Here is a 26,941-nt window from a genome sequence, read left to right as displayed (position 1 = left end):
AATACCTGCTTGTTAATCACGTGTCTTTAGTAAGAATTACTTGGGGTATATTTGGAAATAATTTCTCTTTAAAGTTAAATTATGACGTTTGTTGAAATATTCTGTAATGTTTTTAATGTTGGTTTTCTGTCTGTTCTTAGATTCTGCTCCGCAGTTAATACCTGAAAATTACACACCGATATTAACAGCGTCTGTTGTTGCATCTGGCATCTCTGCTGTGACACTGATAGGCTGGATAGTGAGACAGCTCAGAAAGAAAAGTAAATATGCCTCAGATAATCGTTTTCTATTCTTGCAATTTCTTGTATTCTTTTTTTCAATCAGACTTCACAGCTATTTCTGTTTGACCAAAAAGGCTTTTAACAGGTTATTTCCTGCAAGGTGTGTCAAGGTTGAGCTAGGCTTCATGGTGTGTCCCCTCAAAGTGGTTAGGGTGGTACAACCTCACAACACACTTAATCTGCTATCATAGTTATTGGATCATAAAAGCAGTTCCTAGCCAACCTCCTAGCTTGAGTTTTAAAGAACTGGCTGCCCATTGGATTCCTTTGAACCCCACTACCATTTAAACTTAATTCCCCACAGAGCACAAGTCTCTGGCTACTGTTGCTCTCAGCTGGACTGTTAGATACAGGGCAAAAAGTTGTGTAGTATTCCCAACTCATGGATGTGGGGGGGGGGCGTTGGGGAAGAGCGGGGGCAGAAATTTAGAGGGACCCACTCTAATGTATTTGCTTCATGGGTTCTTTGCTTAAGAATTTATAGCAACACATTGCTATTAAGAACTAGTTGGTTTATTAACAAAGGTTTAACAATCGCACTACACATTACCAGTTCATCCACAGTATCTATGGGCTTCTCACATTAAAGTGGAGAGGTCTGCTTCATAAACCATTCCGAGGTTCGGAATGAAAAAAGCAAATATGATGATGGTTGGCGGGCATGGGAATCTAATGGGGAAATCTGGGCAAAAATAAAACAAATTAAATAGGTTACAAATTAAATAGGAACAGAGTAAAGACTGTAGAGATTGAAATCATGTTGTGTGATGTTAGTAACAAACATGTTCATGGGAAATTCCTTTGCTTGCACAAGTTATTAAATTTACACCATTGTTAAACTAGCAGACAGGGAAATTTCATACAAATATTACTAATGTTTGTTACTAATATCACGATCTGGAAATGAGACGTTTATTAGAAAAACATACAACGTGCAGGTGAACACTTCTTGCTCAGATTGTTGAGCTGATAAACAATAATGGTTTCCTGCTGTAAGGGTGGAGATCTGACCTCAGATTTAAAAAAAAATATGAAGCGTAAAGGTCATGTTGGTCAAAAACAAAATAAAAAATGAAGAAATGAGAGGACGAGGGAGGGGCGGGCTGCAGATTAGCACTTTCCTCGCTGGGACCTGGCTCTGAAACCAGCCCAAATGGATAGGGTGAAAGGATCCTTTCTCTGCAGAATCTAACTTGAAATGACCTCATTCATTGTGAGAATGGTCCAAAACACAGACCTTCCCGTAATATAGCAATAATTAGCCATCTCACCAAGAATGGCTTTAAGTATAGTTGGTGTAATAAAAATAGCACACTGGGGTACAGGCATATTGGGAGAAGATTTCCTCTTCAGTTGGTTGTCCTGTGCCTGATGTTGGGTGTGCACATTTGTATCATGTTCCATTCTTCCGTGGCTTGAGGAGTGGTGCAGAAGGGAGGGATTCAAATTCCTGGGACATTGGAACTGGTTCTGGGGGAGGTAGGACCAGTACAAACCGGACGGTTTGCACCTGGGCAGGACCGCAACCAATGTCCTAGGGGGAGTGTTTGCTAGTGCTGTTGGGGAGGAGTTAATATGGCAGGGGGATGGGAACCTATGCAGGGAGACAGAGGGAAGTAAAATGGGGGCAGAAGCAAAAGATAGAAAGAAGAAAAGTAAATGTGGAGGGCAGAGAAACCTAAGGCAAAAAACAAAAAGGGCCACATTACAGCAAAATTCTAAAGGGGCAAAGTGTGTTAGAAAGACAAGCCTGAAGGCTCTGTGCCTCAATGTGAGAAGTATTCGGAATAAGGTGGATGAATTAACTGCGCAGATAGCAGTTAACGGGTATGATGTAATTGGCATCACGGAGACATGGCTCCAGGGTGACCAAGGCTGGGAACTAAACATCCAGGGGTATTCAACATTTAGGAAGGATAGACAGAAAGGAAAAGGAGGCGGGATGGCATTGCTAATTAAAGAACAAATTAATGCAATAGTAAGAAAGGACATTAGCTTGGATGATGTGGAATCGGTATGGGTGGAGCTACGGAATACCAAAGGGCAGAAAACGCTAGTGGGAGTTGTGTACAGACCACCAAACAGTAGTAGTGAGGTTGGGGACAGCAAACAAGAAATTAGGGATGCATGCAATAAAGGTACAGCAGTTATCATGGGTGACTTTAATCTACATATTGATTGGGCTAACCAAACTGGTAGCAATGTGGTGGAGGAGGATTTCCTAGAGCATATTAGAGATGGTTTTCTTGACCAATATGTCGAGGAACCAACCTGGGAGCTGGCCATCCTAGACTGGGTGATGTGTAATGAGAAAGGACTAATTAGCAATCTTGTGTGAGGTCCCTTGGGGAAGAGTGACCATAACATGGTAGAATTCTTTATTAAGATGGAGAGTGACACAATTAATTCAGAAACTAAGGTCCTGAACTTATGGAAAGGTAACTTTGATGGTTTGAGGCGTGAATTGGCTAGAATAGACAGGCAAATGATACTTAAAGGTTTGACGGTGGATAGGCAATGGCAAACATTTAAAGATCACATGGATGAACTTCAGCAATTGTACATCCTGTCTGGAGTAAAAATAAAACAGGAAAGGTGGCTCAACCGTGGCTAACAAAGGAAATGAAGGATAGTGATAAATCCAAGGAGGAGGCATATAAATTGGCCAGAAAAAGCAGTAAACCTGAGGACTGGGAGAAATTTAGAATTCAGCAGAGGAGGAAAAAGGGTTTCATTAAGAGGGGGAAAATAGAGTTGGAGAAGAAGCTTGCTGGGAATATAAAAACTGACTGCAAAAGCTTCCATAGATATGTGAAGAGAAAAAGGTTAGTGAAGACAAACGTAGGTCCCTTGCAGTCAGAATCAGGTGAATTTATAATGGGGAACAAAGAAATGACAGACCAATTGAACAAATACTTTGGTTCTGTCTTCACGAAGGAAGACACAAATAACCTTCCGGAAGTACTAGGCGACCGAGGGTCTAGTGAGAAGGAGGATCTGAAGGATATCCTTATTAGTCAGGAAATTGTGTTTGGGAAATTGATGGGATTGAAGGCCGATAAATCCCCGGGGCCTGATCGTCTGCATTCCAGAGTACTTAAGGAAGTGGCCCTAGAAATAGTGGATGCATTGGTGATAATTTTCCAACAGTCTATCGACTCTGGATCAGCTCCTATGGACTGGAAGGTAGCTAATGTAACACCACTTTTTAAAAAGGGAGGGAGAGAGAAAGCGGGTAATTATAGCCTGACATCAGTAGTGGGGAAAATGTTGGAATCAATTATTAAGGATGAAATAGCAGCGCATTTCGAAATAGTGACAGGATCGGTCCAAGTCAGCATGGATTTATGAAGGGGAAATCATGCTTGACAAATCTTCTGGAATTTTTTGTGGATATAACTAGTAGAGGAGACAAGGGAGAACCAGTGGATGTGGTGTATTTGGATTTTCAAAAGGCTTTTGACAAGGTCCCACACAAGAGATTGGTGTACAAAATCAAAGCATATGGTATTGGGGGTAATATACTGACGTGGATAGAGAACTGGATGGCAGACAGGAAGCAGAGAGTCAGGATAAACGGGTCCTTTTCAGAATGGCAGGCAGTGACTAGTGGAGTGCCGAAGAGCTCAGTGCTGGGACCCCAGCTCTTTACAATATATATCAATGATTTAGATGAAGGAATTGAGTGTAATATCCAAGTTTTCAGATGACACTAAACTGGGTGGCAGTGTGAGCTGTGAGGGGGACGCTAAGAGGCTGCAGGGTGACGTGGACAGGTTAGGTGAGTGGGAAAATGCATGGCAGATGCAGTATAATGTGGATAAATGTGAGGTTATCCACTTTGGGGGCAAAAACACGAAGGCAGAATATTATCTGAATGGCGGCAGATTAGGAAAAGGGGAGGTGCAACGAGACCTGGGTGTCATGGTTCATCAGTCATTGAAAGTTGGCATACAGGTACAGCAGGCGGTGAAGAAGGCAAATGGTATGTTGGCCTTCATAGCTAGGAGATTTGAGTATCGGAGCAGGGAGGTCTTACTGCAGTTGTACAGGGCCTTGGTGAGGCCTCACCTGGAATATTGTGTTCAGTTTTGGTCTCCTAAATGAGGAAGGATATTCTTGCTATTGAGAGAGTGCAGCGAAGGTTCACCAGACTGATTCCCGGGATGGCTGGACTGACATATGAGGAGAGAATGGATCAACTGGGCATTTATACATTGGAGTTTAGAAGGATGAGAGGGGATCTCATAGAAACACATAAGATTCTGACGGGACTGGGACAGTTTAGATGCGGGTAGAATGTTCCTGATGTTCGGGAAGTCCAGAACCAGGGGACACAGTCTTAGGATAAGGGGTAGGCCATTTAGGACTGAGATGAGGAGAAACTTCTTTACTCAGAGAGTTGTCAACCTGTGGAATTCCCTGTTGCAGAGAGTTGTTGATGCCAGTTTTTTGGAAATATTCAAGAGGGAGTTAGATATGGCCCTTACGGCGAAGGGGATCAAGGAGTACGGAGAGAAAGCAGCAAAGGGGTATTGAGGGAATGCTGAGCCATGATCTTATTGAATGGTGGTGCAGGCTCAAAGGGCCGAATGGCCTACTCCTGCACCTATTTTCTATGTTGCTATTCCCCAGCACTGATTTTCTAACCATTTAACTGAGAAGACTGAGAAGCAATGGGATGCAGACTGGCGATTTCCCAAACAGCTTCAGGGAATCAGCCCAGAATGGTTTCATTCCGAGCTTCTGTTTGGAATGGTACTAAATCACAGTCACTGTTTTTGTTTGTTATATAACTCTCCATTCACATTGCGATGTAAACTGATAAATGTGGCTAATCTAGCTATCATTAATTGGCAGTTGATTATAATTGCCTTCAATCACCAAGGGTGAGAAAATAAATTGTTAGTTGTCTCTTTGTGCTGTGGATTTTATAACTGGGGCAAGTGATCAATCACTGCACAATATCCTGTGACAAATCGTACAAATCGTGGTGCAATTTGGTGTCCAAGTTTGCATAAGAAGTCCCAGAGGCAGAGGGAATGCTGGTTTTGAGCAGCTCTGGCCGGTAGCAAATCATACGTTGCAACAAATCATTTGCCCTAATTATAACAATTTTAACAGTGGTTGATCCAGTGTTGCATGTACTTTGTTTTATTGATAGTTTGTTTGAATAGTCAGCTCTCAGTAACACCATGTTGTCAGCTGAACCTGTTGTCTTAACTTAAATGTTCTTTTCTGTGGAAAATAAAATCAATTGATTTTCTTTCTCTCTCTCCCTTTTAGCACAAGCAAAAAAGTTTTCACTTTCAAGGTAAGAATTTGTAAATGTTTTAAAAGATTTTTTTGGAAATGGCCTGTCACATGGCCACTTTCAAATATTATTCGCCTCTGCGTGACCTGTGGCTTTATGTAAACTCAGTGCAAGCGATGTTAGGATTGTAATGACTGCAACAGTATCTATGGGCTTTTCACATTAAAGTGAAAGGTTCCCTGATACTTCAGTCGCTAATGGCACCAGCCAATGTGGAAGTGAGCCTTATAGACCAGGAAGGTGCCAGCTTCCTCACCGAGTCTGTGCTGAATTAGCTGATCTCAGCTGGCGTAATGTAGGGATGGCCTGAGCAAGAGCGGGGAAAATAAATGAGTCAGGTTCACTAGTACTGATTGATTTGTACCTCGTCATGTGTGGACATGGCACACACAGGATCTGACCGGCTGAGATGGTTTCCATGATCAAGTAGCTTACCAAAACCCGTTGTCTCGGCTCACACGCTAAAATTGGCAGTCAACAATCATGAAATGGTACCCAGTCAGTACAGTTAGAAGAGGGAAAAATATACAGTAAACTTAAATTAGTTATAGCCCAATAAATGTAGGCAATTATTTCTAAATGCTAATTAAGTCTTTATTTCCTTTTTACAGCAATGATAAACAGAATAAAACATCAGGCACTTACAAGATGAACGATGAGGTGTAGTGACAGCATGTGCTCAGGTGAGAGACCGATATTTAACTGATCATTACCCATTATTAGTCTTTTTTGCTGGCAATAGTGAGATAACTACATCGCAATTTTCAACAGTTTCTGATAAAGCTTAAAGCTGATTTATTCTTTTGATTCTAAGGGTGGGACTGGGTAGAACAGCATGTGTAATATTTCTAATTGTGCTTTACATTTCTTATTTCAGGTCTTCCATACTTTTTTAATCAAAGAACAGACAAATAAGAAAGGATTGTGAAAAATGTCCACATTCATTGATTTTGCATCTTCAACCATTCCAACAAATTGCTACCACATTATGAATGGATGGGTATCCTTTACCAACAGAACAGTTCACCCTCTTTAATTTTCATTAACACCAATCTTCCATCTTTCTGAATGACAAACGCCACTGACAAGATACTAACGCTCCATCATACGAAGATGCATAGATTGTGTAACGTGTTTACCATCACAGAATTAAGTCCCAAAACAGTTCCTTTATGGCTGTTGCGTTATGACAAATTTGTCACTTTTACAAAAAGCAGCCAGAGGCGAGATGAGAATGGGCATTGTGAAAATGGCACAACTCCTCTTTAAAGGAGACATAGGCAGTCATATAATTGGTCTCAAACTACTTGTTAGATCAGTGGATATGTTAGATCAATAGATTCAGTGTTGTGTTGTTTTGTACAAGTTGTTTACTGTATAGAATATGTGCATTACTAATGACCTCTGTGACTGGTGTATTAAACACAAATCCAGCAAAGGGTGAGATAATTTATTGCATGCAATAATGGATTTGGCCAAATTTGTTACTATAATTTCAACCACTACTGCACTAACTCCTTTAGGTTTCCCTTACATCACACAGCATTTTCTATGATGACAGGACAGTAGCCTACATCTAGGCCTGCTCCTAAGCCTCTGTATCTGGCCAAGGATCATGTCCCTCTGACTATATCCTTGCTCCAACCCTCCGTCCACTCCTTTTATCTGATAGCACTTCCAAGATCAAGACGTTATGCGCGAATTGATGCCCAAGCATTCCAATGCCATGACTCACGGGATGTATAAACCCACTGCATCATATGTTAAGTTTTATGAAATCTAACATTAACAGATCTAAAAATGAACAATTATGTTCCCAACTTAATTGGTTACAATAGTTGAAGGAAGGATTTAATTTATTAATAATAAAGATGGTAATGTACAAAACAACAAACTGAATGGTAAGATGGTTCAAATCCCTTATTGTAAATGGAAATAATTTAAATAAAATTACATCAGGTATGGGAATACAAAGTCAAATGGTTCTCTTAGTAATCAGTGTGAAACTGCACAATAACCATTGAACGAATTACATTGTTCTGCAATTTTTATGCACTTACTGTATATATGGTTATATGAGTGTGTACAGAATTGATATTTATTATCGGTTTATTTAATTCCTCCCTATGGGATGTGCTGTAATATTACCTGAAGTGTGATTGTTAGATTTGTATAATTGTCTCATCAGGCTAACTACACTTATGGTGTGTATGACATTGGTGTCCTGCTGTTATTTATATGACTCCATACCTGTGTATGACATGACGTTGTGACTATGGGCTTGTTAACTTGGAGCCATATCTTATTTCCTAATTCATGGGTTGTTCAAATGCACCTTTTTTTTGTAAGTTGATAGGGACTGATGATAATTTGTTCATTATGTGCCAGGTTCTTCCCTCTCAAAAGCAATTAAGAAATATTCGGCAACAAATAATTTGGTGCTAAAAAACACTGCATCCGATTACTTACTGGTCCCCAATATGTGTTTTCGCTAGAGTAATTTGACAAGGCCTTTAAATTTATGTAGACAGTTGAAACCATGTTTCTCATGCAATTTGATAACACATCTGTTTGAAAGAAATAAGCCAGTTAGGATGCCAGATACAGTATGAATGATTTTAGTAAAATAATACAATATTAATTCCACATGGAAATTGAAAATTGTTCCATTCCCCAGCCGTGATATCCCTCACCATAATGAACACAAAATTTACACATAAGAAAAAAAAAGTGGCAGATTGGACAATTTTGATGCATCATTTTAAATGTAGCTCATATGAAAGTATTTATGTATGAAAGAGGAAAGTGACCATAGCCATTGTGTTTTAAGATATTTTAAGGTATTCTCATTTCTAAATTAATGTCATTGTACATGAGGATTAAATAAATTATTTGTATATCTGTTACTGATTGATATTCATTTGTATATATCATTTCAATAAAATGTAAATGCTGGACATACTGATTGTGCTGTCAATTGCCTTCATAGATCTCTATAGGATGGACATGGGCTAGGTCGCTCCGGCTGGACTTTTTACTCCGTTTGTAGTCATTAGATGAACATCCCAACCACTGTAAGTGGTTTCCCTTAGATGTTTTCGACGCACATCCACGTTACACTAGTTCGAGACCTGGGAGTGATTACTGTACTAAACAGATGAATGAGTCACGGACAAATGCCTCGGTCTCAACCGGCAATACTTTATTAAAGCTAAAACACACACCTGCACTCAGTAAAACCACACACACCATGGTGTGTAAAACAAACAAAAGCAGTACAATGCACAGTGTGGTCGGTCTAATACGAAGTGCCCCAACGTCTAAAACACTTCCCCTGTAAACCCCTAAGAATTTGGTTGGGAGAACGCACGATACCCCCTCACACGTGACTGTGATCTTAAAAGATGTGTGTGCAGAAATGCTCACTGATTTCACTGGCTTACTCGCTGCTTCTTCCGATGAAAAGGTGTCTCTTCTAGTTTCTTCTCTCCGACACAATACAGAGGGTTGGATTCTTGTAGGGGCGAAGCAATGAGGCAAGAGAGAGCGAGAGATGGCCACACGGCCACTTTTTATATCCAAGTCTGTTTGCCCTTCCTGGGTCATTGCTGTTGAGGCTTTGTGTGGGTGTGTCTTCCTTTGGCCTTTGTTTCAAGGTTTGCTGTGGATATGTTTTCTGCTTTTACCCAATAAAGTTCTTTGTTTTTGAGGCTTCCTGTGTTTGAGTCCAGTGATAGGTTTTCGCTTCCAGGCAGTCTGGGTTTAATGGCTCTCTATTGTTCTGGTAACTCACCCAGGTAATCACTGATTGACGAGGTCACCTTGCCGAACAATGGACTCCATTAGCCCACCTCTTGCCTTATGTTGGCCATTGTCATTCCAGACTCCCTGCCCATCATTCCAAGTCCAACATGGAGCTGCACCTGGGCCCCTCCCACAAACCAGCTTTCTTTCTGTGGTGAGAAAAAATATTAAACGCAATGACCAGACAATGTCCAATAAATCCTTGGGGGTTTGAGGCTTCCAGTCCTTACAATTTATTATTAACAAGTGTAACCCAACTCAACAATCAGATCAGTTGGCCAGCTGACTCAAGACAAAGCACAAGATTGCTGTTTTGATTGGTTTATTGTAGTTTGTCACTTAGACCTTGAAATTATGGTGTACAAATATTAGCGACAGGCTGTCTGGAAGGAAGAGGGCAAAGAAGTCTTTATCTGGACAAGCATACTCATCACTTTTCCTTCCTTATTGAAAAAGCTTCAATTACCATCACATGAGGCCCACTTTTGGCTGTCAGACTGGAATTTGTTTTCCTAAAATAAAACAAACTCATATCAGAGGAAACCGCTGCAGTAAGTAGGTGTTTAAAAAACATACTGAAGTGAAAAAGCAGATAAAAGGCTGCTCCTTCAAAAGGTCAGTTGGTAAGGGCAGTGTCCAATTTGTGTTTAATATACACAGATCAGGAAAACCCAGCTTTGGTGACTTGGCTGGATGCCGGACAAGCAGTCTGACAATACTGAGGCAATGGAGGGGTCGAGAGAGGTTATGGTGAGGTAGAGCTGGGTGTCATCAGTGTACATGTGGAACCTGACATTCTGTCTTCGGATAATGTCGCTGAGGTGCAGTGTGTAGATGAGAAATAGGAGGGTGCCAAGGATGGATCCATGGGGGACTCCAGAGGTAACAGTATGGGAGTGAGAAGAGAAGCCGTTGTAGGAGACTCTGGTTATGACTGGATCGGTAAAGGTGGAACCAAGCGAGGAAAGTGCAACCCAACTGGACAATGTAGAAGAGGCGTTGGAGGAGGATGGTGTGGACTACCATGTCAAAGGCTGCAGTCAGCTCAAGAATGATGAGGACGGTCAGTGTAATATGGTCACAGTCAGAGGATGACATTTGTGACTATGATTAGAGCACTTTCAGTGCTGTGGCAGAAACCTGATTGGAAAGGTTTACACATGGAGTGGCCGGAAAAAAAAATCCTCTTGGTAGCCCAGGTGTACTGAAGCCAATTGTGGCGCCTCCATCATTATCATAGCTGACATCTGTTGTAACGTAAATTCCACTTACAATGTAAATGGAGGCCGATAGTGCTCAGCTCAATTACAATATACTTGGCTGTGCTCCATTGTTACCATATTTCTACTTTTGTTGAAAAGTTGCCCATAAAATGAGAAAAAAAACATAAGAACTGATGGTTACATTTATTTCGTCACTGGCAACAGATAAAATCTTTGATGTCCGTCTTTATACCTTGGGGTATTCAAAAGCCGAGTTCTGTCTATTTTATTCTAACCAGTTAACATCACAGGAAATTTTTCTGGAAAGGCCAGAATGTTGTGGAATCTCCTGCATGAGCGAGGATATAAGGCTAGCAGCTACAGTGAAAGTATCAGTCTGCAAAGATTATCTATTTGGTGCAGTGCTCCTTTCCTGTGCAGACAGACAGACAGAAACAGGTTCTATTCATTCAACCTTCAACTGAGCACTTGTAGAGCACCAGAATCAACAGCTGTGAGTTAGAATCTTATAAGGTAAGACAGAATGCTATAGTCTGGTGTGCTTACTGCATGCAATTTCATTGAATGGTTTCATCAAATTTTATTTGCAAGAAAAAGGAATGTTTTTATTTCTCCTCCCTTTAACTTCCTTCATCTCCTGAAGTGTGGTTCTACGGGTGCTAGTAGTCCTCTCGTACTTCGCCCAAATGTCCATACTTCATGTGAGCCTAGACAGGATATTCCGTCATTGGGTGCACCACAGCTGGTGTCTGATCATGTCTTTATCCAAAGACCACACAAAGTGCTTTCCAGCAGAGGGTCCTTGATTACAATAAGGAGTGGGAACTCTGGCAGCTTTGTGTTTGTTGTGTCCTTACACACTACAGCAAATCAACACTAAGCACATACTGGAGACAAGGTCACTCTGTGACCTGTACCCTTATTCACAGGACCAAGAAGTGATGACCCTGTGTGAAACCTCCCTTTATATGAGACCTCTCTCCTGTGACAGTTGGAACTGGTGCTCTCCACTCTCTCTCCTGTGACAGTGGGAACTGGTGCTCTCCACTCTCCCATCCTATGACAGTGGGAACTGGTGCTCTCCACTCTCCCATCCTGTGACAGTTGGAACTGGTGCTCTCCACTCTCTCTCCTGCGACAGTTGGAACTGGTGCTCTCCACTCTCTCTCCTGCGACAGTTGGAACTGGTGCTCTCCACTCTCTCTCCTGCGACAGTTGGAACTGGTGCTCTCCACTCTCTCTCCTGCGACAGTTGGAACTGGTGCTCTCCACTCTCTCTCCTGCGACAGTTGGAACTGGTGCTCTCCACTCTCCCGTCCTGTGACAGTGGGAACTGGTGCTCTCCACTCTCTCTCCTGCGACAGTTGGAACTGGTGCTCTCCACTCTCTCGTCCTGTGACAGTTTGAACTGGTGCTCTCCACTCTCTCTCCTGCGACAGTTGGAACTGGTGCTCTCCACTCTCCCATTGGTGTAGGAGGGAGGGCTTTAGTTTCCTGAACAATTGGGACCGCTTCTGGGGAAGGTGGGACCTGTACAAGTCGGACAGGTTACACCTCAACAGAGACGGGACCAAGGTTCTCGCGGGTGGTTTTGATAGTACGGTTTGGAGGGTTTAAGCTAGCTTGGCAAGGGGATGGGAACCCAGGAGAGGGCTCTGAGCTAGCTAGAGTGGGTGAGAGCTCAGATGAACAGAACTCCAAGAAAGAATGCAAAAGGCAGGAGGCAACAGAGCAGAGTAGCACTAGGCTAAGTGTAAACCACAAGGTGATAGGAAGGGACAATATGTATGAATATAAAGGGACTGCAGGAGGGGTCAAAACTAAAAATCATGATTTAAAAACTAGTATTAAAACACTCTACCTAAATGCACGCAGCATTCGAAATAAAGTAAATGAATTGACGGCACAAATCATTACAAATGGGTATGATTTGGTGGCCATTACAGAAACGACATTGCAGGGTGGCCAAGATTGGGAATTAAACATACAGGGGTATCTGACAATTCGGAAAGATAGATAAGAAGGGAAAGGAGGTGGGGTAGCTCTGTTAATAAAGGATGATATCAGGGCAGTTATGAGAAACGATATTGGCTCTAATGAACAAAATGTTGAATCATTGTGGGTGGAGATTAGAGATAGTAAGGGGAAAAAGTCACTGGTGGGCATAGTTTATAGGCCCCCAAATAATAACTTCACGGTGGGGCGGACAATAATCAAGGGAATAATGGAGGCATGTGAAAAAGGAATGGCAGTAATCATGGGGGATTTTAACCTACATATCGATTGGTCAAATCAAAACGCATGGGATAGCCTTGAGGAGGAATTCATAGAATGGATATGGGATTGTTTCTTAGAACAGTATGTTACAGAACCTACAAGGGAGCAAGCTATCTTAGATCTGGTCCTGTGTAATGAGACAGGAATAATAAATGATCTCCTAGTAAAAGATCCTCTCGGAATGAGTGGTCACAGTATGGTTGAATTTGTAATACAGATTGAGGGTGAGGAAGTAGTGTCTCAAACGAGCGTACTATGCTTAAACAAAGGGGACTACAGTGGGATGAGGGCAGAATTAGCTAAAGTAGACTGGGAACACAGACTAAACGGTGGCACAATTGAGGAACAGTGGAGGACTTTTAAGGAGCTCTTTCATAGTGCTCAACAAAAATATATTCCAGTGAAAAAGAAGGGCAGCAAGAGAAGGGATAACCAGCCGTGGATAACCAAGGAAATAAAGGAGAGTATCAAATTAAAAACCAATGCGTAAAAGGTGGCCAAGGTTAGTGGAAAACTAGAAGATTGGGAAAATTTTAAACGACAGCAAAGAATGACTAAAAAAGCAATAAAGAAGGGGAAGATAGATTACGAATGTAAACTTGCGCAAAACATAAAAACAGATAGTAAAAGCTTTTACCGATATATAAAATGGAAAAGAGTGACTAAAGTAAATGTTGGTCCCTTAGAAGATGAGAAAGGGGATTTAATAATGGGAAATGTGGAAATGGCCGAGACCTTAAATAATTATTTTGCTTCGGTTTTCACAGTGGAAGACACAAAAACCATGCCAAAAATTGCTGGTCACGGGAATGTGGGAAGGGAGGACCTTGAGACAATCACTATCACTAGGGGGGTAGTGCTGGACAGGCTAATGGGACTCAAGATAGACAAGTCCCCTGGTCCTGATGAAATGCATCCCAGGGTATTAAAAGAGATGGCAGAAGTTATAGCAGATGCATTCGTTATAATCTACCAAAATTCTCTGGACTCTGGGGAGGTACCAGCGGATTGGAAAGCAGCTAATGTAACGCCTCTGTTTAAAAAAGGGGGCAGACAAAAGGCAGGTAACTATAGGCCAGTTAGTTTAACATCTGTAGTGGGGAAAATGCTTGAAGCTATCATTAAGGAAGAAATAGCGGGACATCTAGATAGGAATAGTGCAATCAAGCAGACACAACATGGATTCATGAAGGGGAAATCATGTTTAATTAATTTACTGGAATTCTTTGAGGATATAACGAGCATGGTGGATAGAGGTGTACCGATGGATGTGGTGTATTTAGATTTCCAAAAGGCATTCGATAAGGTGTCACACAAAAGGTTACTGCAGAAGATAGAGGTACGCGGAGTCAGAGGAAATGTATTAGCATGGATCGAGAATTGGCTGGCTAACAGAAAGCAGAGAGTCAGGATAAATGGGTCCTTTTCGGGTTGGAAATCGGTGGTTAGTGGTGTGCCACAGGGATCGGTGCTGGGACCACAACTGTTTACAATATACATAGATGACCTGGAAGAGGGGACAGAGTGTAGTGCAACAAAATTTGCAGCTGGCACAAAGATTAGTGGGAAAGCGGGTTGTGTAGAGGACACAGAAAGGCTGCAAAGAGATTTAGATAGGTTAAGCGAATGGGCTAAGGTTTGGCAGATGAAATACAATGTCGGAAAATGTGAGGTCATCCACCTTGGGAAAAAAAACAGTAAAAGGGAATATTATTTGAATGGGGAGAAATTACAAAAAGCTGCAGTGCAGAGGGACCTGGGGGTCCTTGTGCATGAATCCCAAAAAGTTAGTTTGCAGGTGCAGCAGGTAATCAGGAAGGCGAATGGAATGTTGGCCTTCATTGAGAGAGGGATGGAGTACAAAAGCAGGGAGGTCCTGCTGCAACTGTACAGGGTATTGGTGAGGCCGCACCTGGAGTACTGCGTGCAGTTTTGGTCATCTTACTTAAGGAAGGATATACTAAGCTTTGGAAGGGGTACAGAGATGATTCACTAGGCTGATTCCGGAGATGAGGGGGTTACCTTATGATGATAGATTGAGTAGACTGGGTCTTTACTCATTGGATTTCAGAAGGATGAGGGGTGATCTTATAGAAACATTTAAAATAATGAAGGGGATAGACAGGATAGAGGCAGAGGTGTTGTTTCCATTGGTCGGGGAGACTAGAACTAGGGGGCACAGCCTCAAAATACGGGGGAGCCAATTTAAAACCGAGTTGAGAAGGAATTTCTTCTCCCAGAGGGTTGTGAATCTGTGGAATTCTCTGCCCAAGGAAGCAGTTGAGGCTAGCTCATGGAATGTATTCAAATCACAGATAGATAGATTTTTAACCAGTAAGAGAATTAAGGATTATGGGGAGCGGGCGGGTAAGTGGAGCTGAGTCCACGGCCAGATTAACCATGATCTTGTTGGGTGGCGGAGCAGGCTCGAGGGGCTAGATGGCCTACTCCTGTTCCTAATTCTTATGTTCTTATGAATGTTGGGGAAGTCCAGAACCAGGGGTCACAGTCTAAGGATAAGGGGTAAGGCATTTCGAACCGAGATGAGGAGAAACTTCTTCACCCAGAGAGTGGTGAACCTGTGGAATTCTCTACCACAAAGTTGTTGAGGCCAATTCACTAAATATATTCAAAAAGGAGTTAGTTGTAGTCCTTACTACTAGGGAGATCAAGGGGTATGGTGAGAAAGCAGGAATGGGGTACTGAAGTTGCATGTTCAGCCATGAACTCATTGAATGGCAGTTCAGGCTCGAAGGGCCGAATGGCCTACTCCTGCACCGATTTTCTATGTTTCTATATACCTGGATGACCAGGTGAGGAGCGTCTCCCACAAATTCACCCCCTGTAGTCAAGGTGTGCATTTCTCAGGTAAATACAGTGTACAGTTTTGTTACATAAAGGTTACAGTTCTGTGAGGTTACAAACATGACATCACCACTCCCCAACATCTTTGGGTCAAAGATTGAGTCTTTCAGGCGGTCGACGATCTCTTGTGGAGCGCCGCAGTTGGGGCTCTGGTCGTTGAGCCTTGGCATGCGTCTTTGTCACTTGTGGTGATTCCGGCTCGTCCGGGCTGACCGCAGGGACTGTGTATGCTGCTGATGGTTCTTGTTGCTCGTTCACTGGCAGTGGTGTGGGCAGCATCTCATGATTTTCCTCAGGTTCCTCAGTGTCTATGCTGAACCTTTTTTTTTAAAACTTGGTCCAGATGCTTGCGGCTTATCTGCCCATTGTTGAGTCTGACCACTATGACCCTATTCCCCTCTTTACCAATTAGAGTACCCTGGAGCCACTTGGGCCCCACAGCATGATTAAGAACAAATACAGGGTCATCGATTTCTATCCATCTCCCCTTTGAGTTACGGTTGTGGCACTCATTTTTGGACTGGTGCTTGCCCTCAACAATGTCTGTCAAGACTGGATGAATGAGGGATAGCCGAGTTTTTAAGTGTACGTTTCATGAGTAGTTCCGCTGGCGGGACTCCCGTGAGCGAATGCGGTCGGGACCTGTAGGCCAGCAGGAGGCGCGCTAGATGGTATTGAAGGGAGGGTCCTTGAATTTGGAGCATGCCTTGCTTTATGATTTGGACCGCACGTTCCGCCTGGCCATTGGAAGCCGGCTTGAACGGCGCTGTCCTGACATGTTTGATGCCATTACCCAACATGAACTCCTGGAATTCATAGCTAGTGAAACATGGGCTGTTGTCGCTAACTAGGATGTCCGGCAAGTAGTGGGTCGCAAAGACCGCATGCAGACTCTCCACTATGGTGAATGTCGTGCACGAATTCAATATGATGCACTCAATCCATTTCGAGTATGCATCAACAACAATGAGGAACATTTTTCTCATGAACGGGCCCATGTAGTCTACGTGAATACGTGACCATGGCTTGGTGGGCCAGGGCCACGGGCTGAGTGGGGCCTCCCTGGGGGCATTGCCCAGCTCGGCACACGTCGTGCACCTGTGAATACAGTGTTTCAGGTCTGCATCAATTCCCGACCACCATACATGGTCGCTGTGGAGTTCCCTGATGAATGCTTCCCTACCCCTCTGGGGCATGACTACCCGGCTGCCCCATAGTAGGCAGTCGGTTTGGATGGAGAGTTCATCCATCTGTCTGTGAAACGGTCTGACCTCTTCAGGGCATGCTCCGTGTGCGGGCGCCCAATTCCCCGTCAGGACACATTTCTTAATCTGTTTGTCCAGGTTCTGATCTGATGGGCTGTGATGGGGGAGCCTGCACTGTAAAAGGCATCGACAGCCATGACCATCTCCGCGCTTTGCTCCGCTGCCCCCTCAGTGGTGACCAGTGGAAGCCTGTTGAGCGCGTCAGCGCAATTTTCGGTGCCTGGCCGGTGCCGTATAGTGTAGTCATACGCAGCCAGCGAGAGAGCCCATCGCTGTATGCGAGCTGACGCATTGGCATTGATAACATCCCTGTTGTCCGACAGCAAAGCTAATGGCTTGTGGTTCGTTTCTAACTCGAACCTTCTGCCAAAAAGGTACTGGTGCATCTTTTTCACCCCGTAGACACATGCGAGTGCTTCCTTTTCAATCATCCCATACCCGCTTTCTGCTTGGGAGAGCGGCCTGGAGGCATAAGCCACAGGTTGGAGTTCCTCATCATTACTCTGCTGCAACACGCACCCAACCTCATAGGATGATGCATCGCATATCAAAACCAATTTCTTACAGGAGTCGTACAGGGTCAATAACTTATGAGAACAAAGCAGGTTCCGCACCCGATTGAAAGCCTGTTCCTGACAGTCTCCCCAAAACCAATCGCAACCCTTATGCAGGAGCACGTGTAGCAGCTCCAGCAATGTACTTAAGTTCGGTAGAAAGTTCCCGAAATAGTTCAATAGTCCCAGAAATGAATGCAACTCTGATATGTTGCCGGGCCTGGGCGCGCGACGGATCGCCTCCGTTTTGGATTCAGTGGGCCGGATCCCGTCTGCGGCAACCCTCCTGCCCAAAAGCTTGACCTCTTGGGTCAAAAACACACACTTGGACTTCTTTAGTCACAGGCCTACCCGGTCCAGTCGGCGTAGCACTTCCTCCAGGTTGTGGAGGTGTCCCTCGGTGTCTCGACCCGTGATAAGGATGTCATCCTGAAATACGATTGTTCCGGGGATGGATTTTAGCAGGCTTTCCATGTTCCTCTGAAAGATAGCGGCTGAACAAATGCCAAACGGACACCTGTTGTCGACAAACAGCCCCTTGTGCGTGGTGATGATGGTCAGTAGCTTGGATTCGTCGGCCAGTTCCTGGGTCATGTAGGCCGAAGTGAGGTCCAACTTGGTGAACAGCTTGCCGCCTGCCAGCATGGCAAAAAGATCCTCCGCTCTCGGAAGCGGGTATTGGTCCTGAAGGGACACTCAGTTGATGGTGGCCTTGTAGTCGCCACAGATCCTGGCCGAGCCATCCGTTTTTAGAACAGGGACGATGGGGCTTGCCCAGTCGCTGAATTAAACGGGCGAAATTATGCCCTCTCTTCGCAACCTGTCCAACTCACTCTCAATTTTCTCCCGCATCACATATGGCACAGCTCTGGCTTTGTGGTGCATTGGTGTGGCGTCCGGGGTGATGCATATCCTTACTTTGGTGCCTTTGAAAGTCCCGACGCCAGGTTGAAATAATGACTCGAACTTTAGTAGGACCTGTGAGCATGAACTTCGCTCCACAGATGAAATGGCGTGCACATTCCCCCATTTCCAGTTTATCTCAGCTAGCCAGCTCCTCCCCAAAAGCGCGGGACCGTTTCCCGAGACAATCCAGAGTGGCAGCCAGTTCTGAGATCCATTATGTGTGAGCACCAACATTGCACTGCCTAGCACTGGGATGATCTCTTTGGTGTCCATCCGTAATTGCGTGTCAATGCGTTCTAGTTTGGGTCTGCTATCTCTGAGTGGCCACAGTTTCTCGAATTGTTGGACACTCATAAGTGACTGGCTGGCTCCTGTGTCCAGCTCCATGCGTACCAGGATGCCATTTAACAGTACTCTCATCATCATAGGTGGCGTTTTTGTGTATGAGCTGTGGATGTTTGCCACCTGGACCCGCTGAACTTCAGCGTCCATTGCTGTGTCCCAGGCATACCCCTGCCTTGCAGATCCCCTTGTGGTTCATCCACTTCGTAAACCCAGCCTCGCTGCGGGCTTCCTGAACATCCTGGCTAAATGTCCACTCAAGTTACAATTTCTGCAGATGAATTGTTGAAACCGGCAGGTCTTCGCAGCATGTTTGCCCCCGCACCTCCAGCATGAGCTGAGATTGTTGTGAACAAAAGAGCTGTCACCAGGCATTCCTCTCTGATTGTCTCTTTGATTACTCTTGAGCACTGTGGGTGTCAATGGTCCCATCCCGGGACATATTGTCCCTTGTGATGGTGTAAATGTCCGTTCAACCTGCCATTGTCTCTGTTGCGGGCCCACCCTAGAGTCTGTTACTGCCTGGTTGGTGTTGAATTGCCCTTGCCTGCCTGCGGGGTTCTGAGTCGCGTTTACCATGTTAACTCCCTGGTCCATCGCCACGTTGGGAGCAGAGTTGCACGCGTATATGATCTTGGTTTCCTCCTCCCCCGCAATGAAGATTTGAGTCAAGTCCTTGGTCTCAATTAGCTTCCTAAAAATCTCGGCATGACCAATGCCCTCAATGAAGAAATCCCGTAACATCTACCCCTGCAGGCGTCGATGAACTTAGAGGCTGGCCAAGCGCCGAAGGTCCGCAACGAAGTCCGGTATGCTCTGCCCTTCCCGACGTTGGTGCATATCGAATCGGTGTCCGGCCATGTGTATACTACTCGCTGGTTTGAAGTGCTCACCGATCAGTTTGCTGAGCTCCTCGAAGGTCTTGTCCGCCGGTTTCTCGGGTGCGAGCAGGTCTTTCATCAGCACGTACATCTTAGGTCCACAGCTGGTCAGTAGATGCGCCCTTCGCTTGTCAGCCGCGGCCGCTCCCAGCCAGTCCTTCATGACAAAACTCTGCTGGAGCCTCTCAACGAAATCGTCCCAGTCCTCACCAATGCAGTATCATTCCTCCATGCTGCCGGTGGCCATTCTCTTGAGTCGTTGATTCCTGTTTCTCGTCACCAAATGTGTCCTTGCACACTACAGCAAATCAACACGAGGCACACACTGGAGACAAGGTCACTGTGACCTGTACCTTTATTCACAGGACCAAGAAGTGATGACCCTGCGTGGGACCTCCCTTTATATACCTGGATGACCAGGTGAGGAGTGTCTCACACAAGTTCACCCCGTGTGGTCAAGGTGTACAGTTCTCAGGTGTAAACAGTGCACAGTGTTGTTACATAAAGGTTACAGTTATGTGAGGTTACAAACATGATGGTCTTCTCCTGAGCCCAGGGTGTTGGAGCTGATTGTGGTGCCCCTACTTCTGCCCCGGTTGAGATCAGCTGAGGGGAGTTAAAAGGAGGGAGAAAAAAGCTTTCTTTATGGCCTACTATGTAAAGCTGATCAGCAGTGTGCTTCAAGGGAATTTATTAGTAAGTCAGAAAGCATTAGAATCAAAATGTTCAGTCTTTCTTTCCCTGGTGGACCGCCTCAGTACAAATGTCTGTTCTGGTGTGTTGGCTGTGCCCTCGCTGGGCTGGCGTGTTTTGGCCTGCAGGGCTGCTGGGTGAGCCTGGCCTTGCTGGGCTGTTGGGCGTGATGGGTTTGATTTCCTGGTCCAGGGTGGTGTCGTTGATCCTTTGGGTGTGTGTTGTGGGCTGGAAAAAGGTGGTGTCTGCTGTGGGTTGTTCAGGGCAGTCTGTGAACCGCAGCCTCGTTTGGTCCAGGTGCTTTCTGCAAATTTGTCCATTATCTAGTTTGACTACAAACACCCTTCTCCCTTTTTTAGCTATCACCCTGCCCGCGATCCACTTGGGACCATGTCCATAGTTTAGCACATAAACAGGGTCATTCAGATCAATTTCCCCTGACACAGTGGCACGACCATCGTTTACATTTTGATGCTGCCGTCTGCTCTCTACCTGATCATGCAGGTTGGGGTGAACCAGCGAGAGTCTGGTTTTAAGTGTCCTTTTCAAGAGTAGCTCAGCGTGGGGGCGCCCCTGTGAGCGAGTGGGGTCTCGTGCAGTAGCTGAGCACTACTCGGGACAGGCGGGTTTGGAGTGAGCATTCTGTGACTCGTTTGAGGCTGTTTGATTGTTTGTACTGCCCGCTCTGCCTGCCCATTGGAGGCTGGTTTAAACGGGGTAGAGGTGACATGTTTGATCCCATTGCAGGTCATGAATTCTTTAAATTCGGCAGGTTTTGTAGGTGCTCGACGGTGTCCCGACCAGTGACCAATATGTCGTCCTGAAAAACTACCGTGCGTGGTACCGACTTGAGTCGGCTCTCCATGTTTCTCTGGAAGATCGCTGCAGCCGACCAAATTCCAAACAGACATCTGTTGTAGATGAACAGTCCCTTGTGCGTGTTGATGCAGGTGAGGCCCTTCGAAGACTCCTCCAACTCCTGCATCTTGTAGGCCGAAGTCAGGTCGAGCTTGGTGAATGTCTTGCCTCCTGCCAGCATCATAAATAGGTCGTCTGCCTTAGGTAGCGGGTATTGGTCCTGTAGCGAGAAACAATTCATAGTTACTTTATAATCGCCGCAAATCCTGACCGTGCCATCACTTTTGAGTACTGGAACAATTGGGCTGGCCCACTCGCTGAATTCCACTGGGGAGATGATGCCCTTGCGTTGCAGCCTGTCCAGCTTGATTTCCACTCTCTCCCTCATCATGTGAGGTACCGCTCGTGCCTTGTGGTGAATGGGTCATGCCTCTGGGACCAAGTGGATCCGCACCTTCGCCCCGGAAAAGTTTCCAATGCCTGGCTCAAAAAGGGATGGAAATTTGTTAAGAACCTGGGTACATGAGGCCTCATCGACAGTTACACCACAGTCTCTCAAACATCTTTTTACTCATGATGGATTGGCTAGCGCGAGTGTCCAGTTCCATGGCTACGGGCAAGCCATTCAATTTTACATTTAGCATAATAGGTGGACATTTCGTCGAAAATGTGTGCACCCAGTGTACTTCAGCATCTGCCTTCTCTGAGGCTCGAAATTGCTTTGATCCACCATGGACCAATCTTCCTCTGCCACGTGGTGGTTAGCAGGTTTTGCAGAGCTTGCAGCTTATCTGCAAGTTCGTTGGAGGTGTCCCATTGTTCGACAGCTCTTGCAAACATACCCTTTGAAGCGGCATGAATAGGCTGAATGGAAGCCTCCACAACGCCAATAAAGGTGTGAATTGCCTTGCATTCATCCTTTGTTGTGGACTCAGTCATCTGGGTCACCTGAAGCCTGTTGTCAGTTGCAGACTCTTGGTTTCTGCCCTGTACATTTCTGCTCGCAGAGTTCCAGTTAATTTATGAACATTGCTAGCACTTGTGTGCTGAGAGATTTGTTTGGTGTTATCACTGGTGGACATAAACGCCTTTGCTATCGCAATGGCCTTACTGAGGGTTGGTGTCTCTACAGTCAAAAGTTTTCGTAGGATGGTCTCGTGGCCAATGCCCAGGACAAAAAAGTCTCTGAGCATTTGCTCCAGGTAGCCATCAAACTCACATTGTCCTGCAAGTCGCCTTAGCTAGGTGATATAACTCGCCACTTCCTGACCTTCAGATCACTGGCACGTGTAGAACCGATACCTCGCCATCAGCATGCTCTCCCTCAGGTTAAGATGCTCCCGAACCAGTGTACACAGCTCCTCATACGACTTATCTGTGGGTTTCATCAGAGCCAGAAGGATTCTTCATGAGGCTGTAGGTCGGTGCCCTGCAGACAGTAAGGAGGACCGTTCTCCTTTTTGCAGCGCTACCTTATCCGTACAGCTCATTGGCTATGCATTACCGGTCTAGCCGTTCGACATAGGCTTCCCAGTCCTCACCCTCCGAGAACTTCTCCAGGATGCTCATAGTTTGCTGCATCTTTGCGTTGGATTCGTATACTCGTCACCAGATATTGTGTTCCTAACACAGATAAAACTGCACAAAGGGAGGTTAAAGTAATAGTGACCTCAGTCTTTAGTAAGACACTCCAGAGTCAGGAACAGGCCTTAGGAGCCGGCTTATATACTGTGCTCCCAAGGGATGCTGGGACCCCTTGGGACTTCAGGGGATGCACTCCTCGTGGCGGAACATGGGAGTGCATGCTTTACAGATACACTTTCCTCTCTGCTCCCAATAACCCTCGACTCCCCTATCGTTCAAAAATCTGTCTATTTCTACCCTAAATAAATTCAATGACCTAGCCTCAACAGCTCTCTGGGTTAGAGAATTCTAAAGATTTATGACACTCTGAAATAAGAAATTCCTCCTCATCTTCGTTTTAAATGGGCGACACCTTTTTCTGAAACTATGCCCCCTAGTTCTAGATTGCCCCACGAGGGGAAACATCCTCTCTGCATCTACTCAGTCAAGCCCCCTCAGAATCTTATGTTTCAATAAGATCACCTCTCATTCTTCTAAACTCCAGTGAGTATAGACCCAACCTGTTCAACCTTTCTTCATGAGACAATCCCTTCCTCTCAGGAATTAACCGAGTGAACCTTCTCTGAACTGCCTCCAATGCAAGCATATCCCTTCTTAAATAAGGAGATCAAAACTGTATGCAGTACTCTGGGTATGATCTCACCAATGCCATGTAGCAGAAGATTCAACTCTGGAGTTGGGGCAGGGTAAAGGAGCTTTGCTTTGCTTCTAAATAGACTTGGGATTGCTTGGTGCTGACATTGGGTGCCAGAAATGGGAAAGTGTTCCATTCCCCAGCATATCCCCATAAATAATAATCACAACGTTTGGTACAAATCGAAACATGGAAGTAGGGAAGCAAATTGATTCAAACAGCGGGTAGCGTACTCACCAGTATCATTCATCAGAATTCTCCTTTTCTTCACAGAACTAATGCTTCTAGAAATAATCCATGGCTGGACCTATGCCGATATTAAAGAAAATATGCCCTGGGAAAATGCAAGAAGCTTCTGTAAAAGACATTACACAGATCTAATTGCAATCCAGAATGCAGAAGAAATTGAGCATTTGAATAGGGTTCTACCATTTGCACCATATTACTACTGGATTGGAATAAGGAAAATACATGGCGTTTGGACCTGGGTTGGTACTGATAAGCCACTCAACAAAGAGGCAGAGAACTGGGCTCATGGGGAACCTAATAATGAAGGAGAAAATGGGAAAGAAGACTGTGTAGAAATGTACATAAAGAGGACACAGGATACAGGGATGTGGAATGACATCAGCTGTGACAAAAAGAAAAGACCTCTGTGTTACAAAGGTAAGAATAAAAACTGACCAAAGATTATTTTAAAGAGTGCTTTGTGTTTTCATCACAATTATCCTTAATCTCAGAACCACATCTAAATGAAAGATTTTACACAAATCCTGAATCACTGCAAAAGGGTTCTTCTCACACTCTCCTGATCCAACATTAGTACATTATTCAAGTGCCCTCTGTAAACAAAAAGGATATATTTGAGAATAATCTCTAAACACGAGATTAGCCATTAAAATAACCCAATTTTTAACTTGCACATGGAAAATTATTCTTTAGTTACATTGCAAATATGATGAAATTGATTTATTTAAGTGCAATGTTCATTGTGGCACCACATTTTCTAATAGAAGTTTATATAAAAGTTCTTCTACATGTATAAAGATTGCTAATATGCATTGATTTCTGAGTTGTGTTGTGTTTTTTTTTTAGCTTCGTGCGTTCCCACTTCATGCAGTGGTTATGGAGAATGTGTGGAGACTATTGGAAGTTACAGATGTGCATGCAATGATGGATACTATGGGCCAGAGTGTGAACATGGTATGGGAATGCTACTTTCATACAGAGAATGAACTGATTTATATGAAATAAGATGACCTATTATTTGAGGGATTATATACACAACGTCTGAAATCCAGCAACCTCGGGACCAAGACCCTGCCGGTTTTTGGATTTTGACGGAATTCGGATCTCGCTGTTGGCGCCCCTTGCCGATCATTGCCGCCTGCAGCCCCCCGCCACCCCCTCGGGTGTTGTTTTTCACTGGTTTTTTAGCAGTTTCTTGGTCCCTCACCACTGGATTTCGGACAATTTCAGTTTTCGAACAGCCGGATTCGGGACGTTGTACCTGTATATATTTATATAATCAACTTTCTCCATTCATCATTAATTTGATTATAGGAACTGTTAAGCTGTTTCCCTTCTTCAGATTTGTTTTTGCCTATGCATTTTTTCCCATCCCTCTCCTGTTGACAATGACTCCTTGCTGGGTATGGTTCGATGGCTGCTGTCAGGCCTCCACCACTTCACCCAAGTGACCATTCCTCATTTGTTAACTCAAAACCCTGGTGTGAGAAGGTCTTGCCTCACCCCATATCAATACACCTCATTTTCCAGCAGGAGTCCCTGGCTAGTGAGCAGGAACAAAGACAGGCTGATTTCCCACTCCCCATACTGCCCAGTCCACGAGCACCAGGGCCCAATGTTCAGGTCTCTACTGCTGTATTCCTTTATATCAAAAGTGAATGACAATTTGGAAGTGAGTATGGAAATTATTTCCAAAATATTCACAAGTAGTCACTATGTAAATGTTTAAAGTAATATTCAATAATAAGACAAATTGTGAAGATGACATCACAACATCACTACGGATGACGTCCTTCAGCCTATTGCAGCACCTCCATCCAGAATGACCCTAAAGCCCCTTTCTCCCACCATTGCAGCACAATTAGCTCTTCAACAATTCTAGGGTATCTGTTTCCTCTCACCTATCTGGCAATCCATTCCATGCATCGGTTACTGTGTGACAAACAACGTTCTAATATCAGTCCTAAATTTGAACCAGTGTCCCCTTGTTTTAATTTCATGAAGTAATTTTTATGCAAACTTATAAAAGAATTTTAACGCAGTAATTAACATGTCATTCCATTACCTCCTGTCCAGTTGAACAGTGTGCCACTCTCAATGCTCCTGACCAAGCGACTATGGGCTGCACCCATCCTAATGGAAACTTCAGCTACAGCTCTACGTGTGACTTTCACTGTGCAGCAGGGTTTACACTGCAGGGGTCACAGAGTCTCCGGTGCAATGCAACAGGAATATGGACAGCGGAGACACCCAGCTGTGAAGGTACAGGGTCAAACACGATCCACTAACAAAAAGAGAAAATCCTGAAACAGATTTTAGAACATTAAGTGGATGATGCACTTTTATAGGTGATGGTGTTTAAGCTTATATTGAATTTCATAATTTATATGAATCAGTTGTGAAATGCAGAGGTTTGGAGATATTAAGGCAGTTATACCAAGGAATGAAAAGTAGAAACTTGAAAATAGTTTGACAGATTAGATTTCAGCTGAATTATGTTCATGTTAGAAGTTTTTGTATTTATGTACGTGAACTTATATTGTTTGATTAATGTTTCAGCTGTGAAATGTGGAAGTCTGGAGATTCCGGGACAAGAATTCATTGACTGTTCTCATCGCATCGGAAATTTCAGTTACAACTCAACGTGTGACTTCAGCTGTGCCGAAGGGTTTGAGCTTCAAGGATCAGACAGAGCGGAGTGTGGAGCATCTGGAGAATGGTCAGCGCCAATCCCCAACTGTGAAGGTACAGGCAAATAGTATCTAAAAATTAAAGAGCTCTAAAGATAAAATAGCTCTAAAAGCAGACCCCCAATTTTGAAGGTTGAGTCTCAGGCTTGTTCTGAGTAATCATGCAATCAGCATAATTCAGATTAAAAGTGTGAGAACTATGCTTGAACCGTAACGTTCAGAATATAAGCTTCAATGTAGATTAACATGTAGAATGTGTACAACAGCAGGGAAGTCCTGCTTAAACTGTACAGGGTATTGGTGAGCTCACACCTAGAGTACTGCGTATAGTTTTGGTCTCCTTATTTAAGAAGGGATATACTTGCATTGGAGGCAGTTCAGAGAAGGTTCACCAGTGCCAAAACAACCGTTTGCCCAGTGGTCCAGTGAGGCTGTGGCCTTCTACAGTGGTAGTACGGCTT

General features: G+C 44.3%; 2 protein-coding genes across 2 annotated transcripts in view; both read left to right on the top strand.

The window, feature by feature from the left end:
- LOC139269145 (sushi, von Willebrand factor type A, EGF and pentraxin domain-containing protein 1-like) overlaps positions 1-26,941 on the top strand; it is a 92,578-nt gene that overhangs the window by 9,181 nt on the left and 56,456 nt on the right. The window contains exons 10-13 of the mRNA XM_070888246.1: positions 141-260; positions 5,568-5,595; positions 6,207-6,255; positions 10,348-10,462. Coding sequence (XP_070744347.1) covers positions 141-260; positions 5,568-5,595; positions 6,207-6,255; positions 10,348-10,462 — 312 coding nt within the window. The remainder of the gene's footprint in view (positions 1-140; positions 261-5,567; positions 5,596-6,206; positions 6,256-10,347; positions 10,463-26,941) is intronic.
- LOC139268668 (L-selectin-like) lies at positions 23,782-26,564 on the top strand. The gene is made up of 4 exons (XM_070887203.1): positions 23,782-24,207; positions 24,637-24,744; positions 25,867-26,052; positions 26,350-26,564. The coding sequence occupies exons 1-4, from the start codon at positions 23,820-23,822 to the stop codon at positions 26,547-26,549; spliced, it is 882 nt and encodes a 293-aa protein (XP_070743304.1). The 5' UTR covers positions 23,782-23,819; the 3' UTR covers positions 26,550-26,564.

This window comes from Pristiophorus japonicus, chromosome 8, assembly GCF_044704955.1.
Source record: "Pristiophorus japonicus isolate sPriJap1 chromosome 8, sPriJap1.hap1, whole genome shotgun sequence".
Taxonomy (NCBI): Eukaryota; Metazoa; Chordata; class Chondrichthyes; family Pristiophoridae; genus Pristiophorus; species Pristiophorus japonicus.
Note: the sequence above shows the minus strand (reverse complement) of the source record. Positions and strands in the feature narration are given on the sequence as shown.